Below are 13413 nucleotides of genomic sequence, written 5' to 3' on the forward strand. Positions count from 1 at the left end.
CCCTGCATAAACATTCTTTTGATATGAGAGTTTCTTCTCATGGCATTGATGCCTGAGGTTTTCCTCTCCTTCTAGTTTTGTGAGGAGTATTTCGTTTTTCGTTTCTGTTCACAATGGAAGAAGTTACTACCAGTTTCAAAAACGATTAATCTTAACTTCATATGAAAATACTATGTTGACTGTTAATCAAAATTATCATCTGGATAAAGGAAGGTTACAGCAATGTTTGTAAATGCAGATTTTCACCAAATCACGTTTCAATAAACGTGCTTTTGTGGATATGATGCATTCGCTCTGAGGGAATTCTTGTTCTGTTCATTTTAGGTAACTCAATGACACAACTTTTTTGAATTGGTTTGGTTGGGAGAACTTGAGTGTACAAATATTATTGATGAGGAGTGGAATTTTACTCCTAGTGGAATTGTCACTATGCATGATGTTATTCAAAAATTAAATACCTGTGCTAAGAAACTAAGAAGATGGAATAAGTATTCATTTAATTATATTAGTCAACGGCTCACATGTTGTTACCAAACATTATCAGACCTCCAGTATAAATCACCAACTATTGATAATATGAGGGAACTCCATCAGGTTGAAGATGAAATAAATTGTTCACTTGATAAGGAGGAATCTTGATGGAAACAGCATTCCAGAGTATGTTGGTTACAAGAAGGGGACCAAAATACCAGGTATTTTCACGTTCATGCGAGTTCTCGTCGTCGACGGAATTTGATTAGAGGTGTAATGGATTCGAATGGGTTATGGTCTTCAAGCCCGCAGCATGTAGTTGGGGCTTTCATGGCTTATTTCCAGGATCTGTTTACTACTAAAGGAAGTCATATTGAGAGTGATTTAAGCTTTGGAGTAAGGGGACGCGTTACGGATTTCATGAATGCCGAGCTTTGCAAACCGTTTACAGCAAATGAATTAAGAACCAGTTTGTTTCAAATGAATCCTTCAAAGGCTCCGGGACATGATGGTTTTCCTGTGATGTTCTATCAACATTACTGGCCTTCCATTGGAGCAACCATAACTGAAGCATGTCTAGAGATTCTCAATGATGGAGCAGATATGGGCCACATTAACCACACTATAATTGCTTTTGTGCCTAAGGTTAGTGACCCTTCTAATGTTTTTGATTACCGGCCAATTGGTTTATGCTCTGTTATCTATAAAATGATCTCGAAAACTCTTGTGAATCATCTAAAGGCTTTTCTGCCTAAGCTTATTTCGGAAGAACAGAGTGCTTTCGTTCCAGGAAGGCAAATCACAGATAATGTTTTAGTGGCCTTTGAACACATGCATTTTATTGGCAAAAAACATTTGGGTCAAACCGGTCTTATGGCACTTAAATTAGATATGAGTAAGGCCTATGATAGGGTGGAATGGGATTTTTTACGGTGGATAATGCAAGAAATGGGTTTTAGTGCAAGGTGGATAAACCTAGTCATGGCTTGTGTTACTGGAGTTTCTTATTCACTTTTGATTAATGGCAGACAGCAGGGTTTCTTTGAACCTACTTGTGGCTTACGGCAAGGTGACCCTTTATCACCCTATCTTTTCTTATTTGTCTCTGAAGGACTCTCTTGCTTACTTCGGAAGTCCTTATTTTCCAACCTGCTTACTAGGATATCAATTGCACCGTCTTCTCTGCCAATTTCTCATCTATTTTTTGGTGATGATACTATTTTGTTTACCCATGCTACCCCAAGTGATTGTTAGCAAATATTATCAATTCTCCATTTATATGAAAGAGCTTCAGGCCAGAAGATTAATATGCAGACAATCGATTCGAAATATTGTGTTTCAAGAGTTTCAAATTGAACGTAATTGTGATCATGATAGATATCTTGGTTTACCGTTATTTATTGGTAGGAGAAAGGCTGAGCTTTTTCAGTCTATTAAAGAATGGGTGTGGCAAAAATTGGAGGGTTGGAATGGACAATTATTATTTAGGGGAGGGAAGGAGATTCTTCTTAAGGCTGTTATTCAATCTATACCAACATATACAATGAGTTGTTTCAAACTTCCAAAGAAGTTGATAAAAGATTTAACTGGTTTAATGACTAGATTCTTGTGAGGTTATTATGCTAGAAAGAGAGGTCTGCCATGGAAAAATTGGATGCAACTTACACAACCAAAGTCTCAAGGTGGACTAGGCTTTTCGTCCCTAGATGAATTCAACCGTGCTTTGCTAACAAAACAGTGTTGGAGAATCGTTAGAAATCCCAGTTCTTTACTAGCATGAGTGGTGAAGGCAAAGTATTTCCCACGATGCTCCTTTTGGGAAGCAGGTATTGGTCGCCAACCATCCCATTCTTGGCGTAGTCTTGTATGGGGGAGAAGAATTCTAGAGACTGGTGGGATATGGCGTGTTGGTGATGGAAAATCCATTCGTATATATAAAGATTCTTAGCTACCAGGGGTGGGCTTATCTCGAATATTGTCTCCTAGAATCTTACCTAAGGATGCTACAGTGGCATGTTTACTTACTGATTATGGAGCTTGGAATTTAAATCTGTTATAAGCTTCTTTCTCTACTGATGAGGTTGAAGTCATTAAAAATATCCCAATTGATGGTGCTGATTGAAAGAAAACAGAAATGAATATTGTGAAGAAAAGCAATAACAGTGGAAAGCTGTTTTCCATTCATGAGAAGGAGTCTTTAAGTACACGTTACAGTACAAGATAATTTGTTAAAGATAAGCAACTAGTAACTAAATCTATATACACGTGTAATATTTAAAATACAAACAAACAAGTAGATAGAGTTATGAAACAGAGGTTGGTTTATCTCTATTATGCCCCCTCAAGCTGGTGGTATTGGAAAGAACACTAAGCTTGGGTCTAAGAAATTGAAGCCGTTGCGTGGACAGCGGCTTTGTGAGGGCATCAGCTAGCTGTTCTTTGCTGGACACATGGCATACTCGCAATTCACCATTCGTAACTTTTTCACGAACAAAGTGAAAATCTACCTTGACATGCTTCATCTTGGAATGAAGAACAGGATTGACACAAATATACGTAGCACCAACATTATCACAATAGATAACGGGAATACTTGGAAGAGAAACTTGAAGTTCATGTAGTAAGGAACGAAGCCAGCATAACTCAGACGTTGTTGCTGCTACAGAACGATACTCCGCTTCTGTTGAAGATCGAGACACGGTTCTTTGTTTCTTAGACATCCAAGAAATAGGATTGGAGCCAAGAAATAAAACAAAAGCAGATGTGGAGGTACTGTCATCTTTGTTACCCGCCCAATCAGCATCACTGTAGGCATGAAGAGAAAGAGATGAACCACGCCGAAGAAAAAGACCATAACTGCTTGTACCTTTAAGGTAGCGAAGAACCCTTTTAACTGCTGCCCAATGAGTCTCAGTTGGCTTGTGCATAAATTGAGACAGCTTGTTGACAGAATAAGAAATATCGGGTCTAGTTAAAGAGAGATACTGCAAACGACCGACCACTTGACGATACATGGTAGCATTGGTCAAGTTTGTGCTATCTTCTAGCAGAAGATTAGTTGAGGAGGCCATTGGAGTGGTGACAACCTTAGCTTCAGTCATACCTGTATACTCAAGTATATCTTCAATATATTTGGTTTGAGTGAGAAGGAGACCAGAATGAGTTGAATGAACTTCAACACCCAAAAAATAATTCAACGGGCCAAGGTCCTTAAGAGAGAATTTATTTGATAGAGCTTGAACGAAATCCGAGAGAGCAGGATCATTATTACCCGTTAAAATAATATCATCAACATATATCAATAAATAAATTATCGTACCTGAAATATTAAGGATGAACAATGAGGTGTCTGAAAGAGAGTTTACAAACCCATAGGAGAGAAGAAACGATTTCAGCTCCATATACCATGCCCGAGGTGCCTGTTTTAAGCCATAAATTGCTTTCTTCAACTTGCAAACATGAGAGGGCTTACTTTGATCAATGAAGCCTTGAGGTTGAGACATATAGACCTCTTCATTCAACTGACCGTGAAGAAAAGCATTGTTAATGTCCAACTGTCGAAGACACCAATTTCTAGACAAAGCAATGGACAATATCAGACGTATTGTTGCTGGCTTAATGACCGGGCTAAATGTTTCAGAGTAATCAATACCCGGTCTCTGATTGTACCCTTTCGCGACCAAACGAGCATTGTATCGATTTATTGAACCATCAGGATTGCGTTTAATTCGAAACACCCATTTGCTACCAACAAGATTATATTTCGGATGAGAGGGTACTAACTCCCAAGTACCATTCTGAATTAAAGCATCAAATTCAGAGGACATTGCCTTTGTCCATTCGGCACTCTTCAAAGCTTGAGCGACTGATCATGGTTCTGTTTCATGATCACCAGCAGTGGCAGCAAAGAAGTTGGTAAATGATTTTGGCTTAAAGATGTTATTCATGGATCTGGTGCGCATAGTATGTGTTCTATTTGTCAACTGTTGGACCGGCCGTGGCGAGTTCTCACATTGAAAAGAAGGTGATGTGGAGGAGATATCAAGAGGGGGAACCATTGCTTCCTGCATATTAGAAGGAGCAGATATATGAGGGCTGTCAGGATATGGATGAGAAAGAGAAGAATTTTGAGATATTTCACGTGACAGTGTTGGAGTAAGAGTAGGAATGTGAATAGGAGTAGAAGACATGTGATGAGTTGGGTGACTAGATGGAGGAGAAGTGTGAGATATTTCACGTGATGGTGTTAAATTAGGAGTAGAAGTGTGAATAGGATTGGAAGACATGTGATGGGGTAGGTGGGTAGGTGAGGTAGGTGGGTTAGGTGAGTTGAAGAAAAAGGAATTGTTTTGTGAGGGGAACACGTGATGGGAGGAGAAGTATTCCATGGTGACAAGGACTCATCAATAGTGACCGGGTGAGAAGAAAGAAATTGTTTATATGGAAAGTTAGACTCTACAAAGGTAACATGACGAGAGATAAAAAATTTATCGTTTGAAAAATCATAACATTTATAGGCACTTTGATTTTTTTGATATCCCAGAAACAAACATGGTGTAGACTTAGGTTCTAATTTATGATTAGAATAAGGTTTAAGCCAAGGATAACAAAGACAGCCAAAAATTTTCAAATGATGATAATTTGGCAATTTTCGAAAAAGAATTTCATAAGGAGAATGAAAACTGAGAGTTGGAGTTGGCAATCTATTTATTAGATAGACAGCTGTTTGGAAACTATAGGTCCAAAATTTTAATGGCATACCTGCCTGAGAGAGTAAAGCTAAACCAGTCTCCCTAATATGTCTATGACGTCTTTCTGCATACCCATTATGTTCTGGGGTATAAGGAGGTGTTAAAAAATGAGTTATCCCAAATTTCTCAAAATAGGATTTAAGTTTAATGAATTCACCTCCATTATCAGAGTAAAAGGAGATGATTTGTTTTTGAAAAAATTTTTCAACATTAGCTTTGAATTTGAGAAAAATAGAGGAAACATCAGATTTTTGCTGCATTGGAAACCACCAGACATACTTAGTGTAATGGTCAACAAATATCACATAATATTTGTACCCATCAATAGACAGTACGGGTGCAGGACCCCAAACATCTGAGTAGATTAGTTGTAAAGGTTGGGAGCTAGTCATAGAAGAAACATGAAAGGGAAGTTTATGAGCTTTATTGCATTTGCAGGGATTACAATTAAAAGAGTTGACAGAGGACACTGGTAATGAAAAAGTAGAAATTAAATGACCTAAAATTTTATTTGAAGGATGTCCTAAACGACTATGCCAATTCTGACTAGAAGTCTTGACACTGAAGAATGAAACAGGCTGCAAAGCAGTAGGTGCTATGGAAGAGTGCCACTCATATATCCCTCCATTATTTGGTCCTTGAAGTAGAGTCACCCCCGTTGAGATATCCTTCACAACAAAATCATGTGGTGAGAACTCTATTTTGGCATTATATTGTTGGCAAAATTTTGAAACAGAAATTAAGTTCCGTGTCATGTTTGGAACACATAGCACACCATTTAAAAGAAAGGAATGATTAGAAGCAGGAATATAAGTGGAGCCAACATGAGTTATTTTTAAACCATTACCATTACCAACCATGATCTCGTCAGTACCATCATAATCAGAGTGAGAAGACAGGTTATGTAGATCATTGGTGACATGATGTGAAGCGCCAGAATCGAGCAACCAAGATGACTGAGAAGAAATTGGAGAGGGAGACGGAGAAGCTGGTGGTGCTGAATAAAACGCATGAGGCCTCGGACCAAATTTTGGAGTGGGAAGCAAACCTTGTTGATGCATGGGAGTCCATTGTTGCTTCAGTTGAGGGCAAAACTTTGCAGAATGACCAAGCTGGTCACAAAACTGACATTTTCCACGGTAATTTCTAAAAGAAACCAAGGATTGGTTACTGCGAGAATAATTGGAAGATGATTGGAAGGACTTAGTACCTGGTTTCTTGGAAAAAGTACGACCAAAATTAGAAGAGTTGATGTTTCGGTTTGCAACATGAGCAACAGCAAGGGAATCATCATGGATCTGAGAATCTGTCTTATGTAGGTATGCCTCATATTCCAACAGCCGCTCATGTAGATCTTCAAAGGAAATTTCAGTATCTCTTGAACGAATAGCTGCAGAAATTTCTTTTAGATCAGAATTTAGACCATTGATAACATAGATGGTGATTTCCTCATCTTTGAGTGGTGCATTAAGCAAAGCAAGTTCATCTGCTGCCCCTTTAATATCAAACATGTAGTTTGTGATATTTCGAGATCCTTGAGGTTTAACAAGCCTCTCCCGGAGCCGGATAATGCGTGCTCTTGATGGCTTAGCATAGGTGACAGAGAGTTTATTCCAAAGGTCACAGGAAGTCTTGGCCGTAGCAACCATGGGAGCAAGCTCACGGGACAAGGAAGCCAATAAGGATCCAAACAAAAGCTGATCTTGACGGGTCCAATACATATATGCCAGATTAGAGGAGGAGGGTGGACACACTAAAGAACCATCAACATAACCGGTGAGTGCATATCCATAGAGAAGAGCATCCCACTGAGCTTTCCATGTGAAAAAATTGTCAGAGGTAAGGCGAATAGGTGCTTGAGTAGCAACATTGAGAAAAACTAAATTGGCAAAATCAAAATTCTGGGTATCGGTTACAGAGGTGGAGGATGAATCAGCCATGATAGCAAATGAGAGCAAAGGAAAAAAAAAATATATATATATATATATATATATATATGCGCAGAAGACAGAATCGTAAAAAAAAAAAAACTCTTTAGAGCAAGTGCTCTGATACCATGAAAGAAAACAGAAATGAATATTGTGAAGAAAAGAAATAACAATGGAAAGCTGTTTTCCATTCATGAGAAGGAGTCTTTAAGTACACATTACAGTACAAGATAATTTGTTAAAGATAAGCAACTAGTAACTAAATCTATATACACGTGTAATATTTAAAATACAAACAAACAAGTAGATAGAGTTATGAAACAGAGGTTGGTTTATCTCTATTACTGATAAGGCGAACCGTTTTGCATGGAAATTTAGTCCTACGGGTGTCTACAAGGTTAGAACTGGTTATTGGGAAGCTAGGAAGCTTGGGGTTGGAAATCGAATTAGTGGCCCCAGTGATTCGACTGTTAATACATGGTGGAAAGGTCTCTGGAAATTATCAATTCTAAACAAGGTTAAGGTTTTTATATGGCGTGCATGTCAGGATGCTATTCCTTGTCTATCTTCCCTAGCCTCACGTCACATAACTGATATTAAAGATTGTCCATTATGTCACCAAGCTGAGGAAACTACATTACATGCTTTATGGAGTTGTATGCATGCGACCCATATTTGGAAGCATTTAGAATTCTATAAAGAACTGAAGTATGGTGTCTATGATTCTTTTACTGCTTTATGTTTCTATGTGTTTACACAATGTCCAGAATTCCAACTAGAGAAATTTTCATGGGCATGTTGGTGTTTGTGGAATAAACGAAATGACCTTGTACATGGCAATTGTATTAAATCTGATACTCAATTATTGGACTCTATTTCGCGATTGCATGTGGAGTTTAAAGAGGCTACGATGAGTACCAATATCCAACGTCCGAACAGAGCACACCAACGGTGGGAACCACCACATGGAAGTAATTTTAAGATAAATGTGGATGCCTCTGTTCTTGCTAGACAAAACAGAGTTGGGATTGGCATGGTAGTGCGGAATTCTTCTGGTGAATTGATAGGTGCTATGGCAAAACCTTTTGAAGCTTCATGGTCTGTCATGTATTCTGAACTCATGGCTATTCGTGTGGCAATAGATTTCTGCATGGAAGCTGCTTTCGTCCATGGTGAAATTATAAGTGATTGTCTGGGGGCGGTTCGTGCGGTCAATGTGGGTTTACCAGAAGCTAGTTTGGATGAGAACTGTTTTTTGGTTGAAAGACTACAAAAGTTATTAACATTATGTCCAACTCTTACACTTTCTTTTGAGTCCAGGGAAAAAAATAATGTAGCCCACTGTATTGGAAAATATGCTACGGGTATCTCTAATTTAGAAACATGGCTTGAGGAGTGCCCACAGTGGCTTCTCAATTTGCTTTGTGCTGATATGTATAATGATTTAATGTGATATATGATATTTTACCCCCTTTTTCCACACACAACCAAAAAAAAAAAAAAAAAAAAAAAAAAAACCAAAACACAGAGCAAATGGCAACAATTTACTTTTTGAAAAGACACGCATGTTGCGACGATTTTTCCTTCTTTTTTTTTTTTTTTTTTTTTTTCGTCTCGTCTTTTTCATTCTGAATTTCATGGAAAGTAAAAGTGTCTTCGTTATAACAGGTCGAAGCAAAGCGCACTAACCTTGAAATTAACCAACCATAGCTCTATGGATGAAATAGTAGCTTCGCCCTTTTCCTCTTCCTCTTCTTCATCACCTTCTTCAACCCCAAGAACAATAATGAAACATGATGTTTTCTTGAGTTTCAGAGGCCAAGACACGCGTAACAACTTCACCGGCCATCTTTATTATGAATTGCACCACCAAGGAATTCGAGCTTTCATCTCACCCTCACTTTCTTCAGCAATCCAACAGTCTCTAATTTCCATCGTTGTATTCTCATAGAACTATGCATCTTCCTCATGGTGTTTGGATGAACTTGTCTTGATCATGGAATATCAAGAATCGTTCAGACAATTGGTGTGGCCAATCTTTTTCAATGTAGAGCCGTCCCATGTAAGAAATCTGACGGGCAGTTTTGGACAAGCATTAGCCATCTTTGAAGCTGATTCAACTGGAAAGTACAAGGAAAAACTGCCCAAATGGAAGACTGTTTTGAACATAGCTGGCAATCTATCTGAATGGCATATAGCCAGCTGCGACGGGTACATGTATTCATATAGTCTTCCTCAATTTATCAATGTCTTTTATTCTTATCTATGTTATAGTGTATATGAGCATTTTCCCTCTAATTTATCAATGTTTCTTGCACTTATCCATGCCATTGTTTACATGTATAAATGGAAAAATTATTTATTGGGCTCCTGTGAAGTCCAGCCGCACCAACCACAGCCGCACCAACCTCACCAACCACAGCCACCATTGTTGACACCATTGCTGCACCGATCAATAATTGTGGGCTAAGCTGTTGAAAATTGTGGCCTTGTAAGCCTATAAATAGGCTCCTTACCGTTGCATGAAGACCAAGCCAAGAGAGCAATCTCAATCATCCCAAGTGAGGAGAATTGAGAGAAAACTCCGACAAAGAGAGTCTTTAAGTTCCAGAGAGAGCTTGAGAGAAGAGTGAGCAATTCCAGAGAGAATTGGAGAGTACAGAGAGAGGTTTCATGTGAGAATCCTCCATGAGAGAAGTTTTTATTTTTGTATTCTATTTTTAAGAGATTAATAGAATTCTTTTATTTTTCTTCTCATATTTTTTCTCTAAAGTGGTCAGAGAACCACAACAGCTCCTTCGGTCACCATCATGCTAAATTTATTACCATTACCATTTAGCGTCCAATATAAGCTGTCCAATAGAGCTAGACAAATGAGTTTCGAATATGTGTATTATACATATGCTGGCAAAATCAAACCTGTGCTCTTACATACTGAGCTCTAAGTATTAAAATGTTGTTGCATATGGGCAGGGATGAATCTCATCGTGTAATCCAAAAAGTTGTTGAAGCATCAGTATGCAAATTGAAACCTGCTGTACCTCTTCTGATGGACATGTACCCTTTTGGAATTAGAGACCGTCTACAGGTTGTTGATTTGGGGTCGATAAATAATGCTGGAAACTATGATTTAGAAATGTTGGAAATTTATGGAATTGTTGTTATTGGCAAAAGTAGCAGTGCTAAAGCTGTTGTGAATAAATTTGCTAATGAGTTCCAAATCTCCAACTTCCTTGCAAATGATGGGGAAACATCAAAGCAATACTGTGGTGGCCTGCAGGTTCATAAACCCAAAAGTGGTGCTAATCAGGTGCTTCATGGTTTGAACCAGTACTCACGGAACATTAACGTTTCTCAAGCCAGCAGTGGAAAAGATAGGCACAGAAAAGTCTTGACCGGAAAAGGGTTAAGGGACAGAAGAGTTAGGTAATCAGTTAACATAGCTATTCAGTTCTATGACATTCTAGATAGGTTGGGTTTTGATCAACCTAGCAAAGCTGTGGAACGGCTGATTAGAGCGGCTTTAGATGCCATGTATGAGCTTCCTTCTCAGCCCACTTGTTCATTTCCTGATGCAACCGAGCAGCTGACTGACAATAAGAGACCAAGTGCGGAATTGAAATTGATAGACTTGTGTGACGATTCTGTTTCGAAGGTTACGCGTGAATGAAAGGAATTGAAATTGCAAAAGGGGACACATAGTAAGAGTAATAAGGGGACACATTGTATGACGATTCTTACTCTGTTCTGTTCTACACATGGGTTAGTTGTAAAACCAAAAATAGCTTGAATGTGAAGCTTTTAGAACCAATTTAGCACACTCTTAAGAGCCTGATCTACCAATATTATTATTTTCATAAGCTAATATTCTGCCTGTATGGCTAAAGATGAGGTTGCTACATAATTTTGAATGGGATAATCAAACAACCAAATGAAATGAAAAATAGAACATCAGCAGCTGGTCAGTCAGATGAGGGTGAATCCTCCGTTTTGCAATAAAGCAATGTACTTCTAAGTAAGTTATTTGTCGCATATCATGACCCTCTTAATTGTGTTCTCTTAAACTTGATGAATAAGTATCCTCAGCTTCATCTTCTCTTCCATATCTCACCTTACCTACACGAGTTTCATCATTTTAGGTAGGGAGCACCAAAAGGACCACCAGATCTATTACCTGTAGAAAAAGAAAAACTAGCTGATAATTAACCAACCTTGAGCAGTTGCAGAATAGTATCGGTGCTTTCTTTAACCAAGAATACCCATAAATAGATGGTGCAAGCGAATTACCGAGCAAGTGATCAAATGCACCATCTCTCTCCGCAGAACTCTTTATTAGTGCTTTCTATGTCATGGGGATCCCATTTCCATGCACTTGCCTCTTTGACCTTTGTTGAGCGGAGAAACATTGTTGGCTATGACAATAGTCCTATACATGACAATTAATGTTAACTAAATTAATTAAGCATTTAATACAACTGAAAACATATATAATTTATAATTAAGAGGATTCATTGGTGAAACAAGACGAAATATGCCCTGTCATTTCTCCTTTATCTAGTGAAATTATTATTATTATTATTATTATTATTATTTCCTCGTGTGTGTGTGTAGAAAGTTGTGAAATTGTCATGATAACTAATTTACCATCTTTTCCTCTTCTCTATGTATAATTCTTATTTTTCTTTCAAAGGATTTTTTTTCTTTTTTTTGATATTGAAGGAAAATTAATTTAACTTACAAACTATATAACATGTCTTGTACTTAGTCTTCCAAAATATTGCTTACTTATCCATTAGTCTAATTATATGCATTTTCAGTGGATAAATGAAATGCAACAAAATTAGCCATACATAAATTAGATTATTAATTATTTATAAACAATTTTGTTTATTTTTTTATATGGTGTACATAATTAATTTCACCGAATTTATATAAAATAAATAACTAAATGATTTCACAAAAGAAAAATAAAATTGTAACTGAAATGATTAGGATTCTTAATCAGACCAGACATGTACTTATGGCACACATGTTCCAATTGCGTTAGCCATGCATACAACATTAGAATCCATGTCAATACATAATGTCTATACAATATTTGGGTACCATTTCAGTTTTTTGTTTTAAAAAAAAATTTGGATCAAATCTATGATTTAAATGCTAAAAATACTACAACACTTTATAAGGTACCAAATAAATCTATCAAAATATATACTAATTTAATATGCCAACTCTATGTATTAATATTTTATTGATTACCATATATTAATATAACGTAATTGTACATAAATAAATTTTTAAAAAGATAAATATAATTAAACATTAATCGATCAAATATGGATGCATAATACTTCATAGATTTATTCAATACCTCATCGAGTGTTCTAATTCTATTAGCATTCAGGAAAAAAAAAAAAAAAAGTAGAAAACCAATGTGCTGCCTGCAAATATCTAACTTTGAATTATTTGTTTATCCGAAATAATTATCCTTTAATTTTTATCTTAAATTTAAACAAATGATAATAACTCCAAAGTGCTGGAATGGATTTGATGTGTAGTTTAAAAAATGGTTAGTCTTTTGCTTTTCCAGCCTTGTCCGCATGACGCATAACTGAAGTAAATGGGTAATACGCGGATTCACTCAGATTAAAAAATATAAGGTCAAAGTCATAAAGCAAAAGACCTATTTCTCTTCAAGTTCGCGTAAACTGACATTAGTCGCCCAGTCATCGACGTCAAGTAGCACACATGCTATGGAAGTTGCCGACGAGTTGCAATATTAATTAAATAGTTTCGAGTAAAGCTACCCAAACATTTCCACGAACCAAGCTTTGTCGTTACTTGTTTATTTTTAATTCATGAGACTCTAAACCCCAACCCGCGGAATAAGTAATGTTTATTTTTATGGTAAAAAAGATGTCAGGGGCTATCTCCAAATATTTATATCTGATGCATATCTTTTATAATCTTTTTTTTTTTTTTTTTAAAAAAATTGCTACTAAACTACCCATAAAATAATAAGATGTTACTGGAGGCAGTTGAAAGTTATTATCTTAAAAATTTATCATGTCATTTTTAAACAAATCAAAATATTTATGAAAATATTTAATTAATTTATTTTTAATTATTTTTAAATTTTAATTAATAATAATTTAATATATATTATTTGATAAATATATTTTTATATACATATACTTATCCAACATTTATTAATATATGTCGCATTATTCGGCAAGAATAGACGGCATGTGGCAGCGATTTAT

General features: G+C 36.7%; 2 protein-coding genes across 2 annotated transcripts; one reads left to right on the forward strand and one right to left on the reverse strand.

Annotated features, from left to right (window-relative positions):
• Positions 1-4340: 4340 nt before the first annotated feature.
• On the reverse strand, positions 4341-4859 carry LOC132799462 (early nodulin-like protein 1). The gene has a single exon (XM_060811295.1). The coding sequence runs from the start codon at positions 4857-4859 to the stop codon at positions 4341-4343; it is 519 nt and encodes a 172-aa protein (XP_060667278.1).
• Positions 4860-8816: 3957 nt separating this feature from the next.
• LOC132799463 (disease resistance protein RPV1-like) lies at positions 8817-10820 on the forward strand. The gene is made up of 3 exons (XM_060811296.1): positions 8817-9361; positions 10124-10576; positions 10622-10820. The coding sequence occupies exons 1-3, from the start codon at positions 9147-9149 to the stop codon at positions 10818-10820; spliced, it is 867 nt and encodes a 288-aa protein (XP_060667279.1). The 5' UTR covers positions 8817-9146.
• Positions 10821-13413: the final 2593 nt, after the last annotated feature.

The sequence above is a fragment of the Ziziphus jujuba genome, chromosome 9, assembly GCF_031755915.1.
Source record: "Ziziphus jujuba cultivar Dongzao chromosome 9, ASM3175591v1".
Classification (NCBI taxonomy): domain Eukaryota; kingdom Viridiplantae; phylum Streptophyta; class Magnoliopsida; order Rosales; family Rhamnaceae; genus Ziziphus; species Ziziphus jujuba.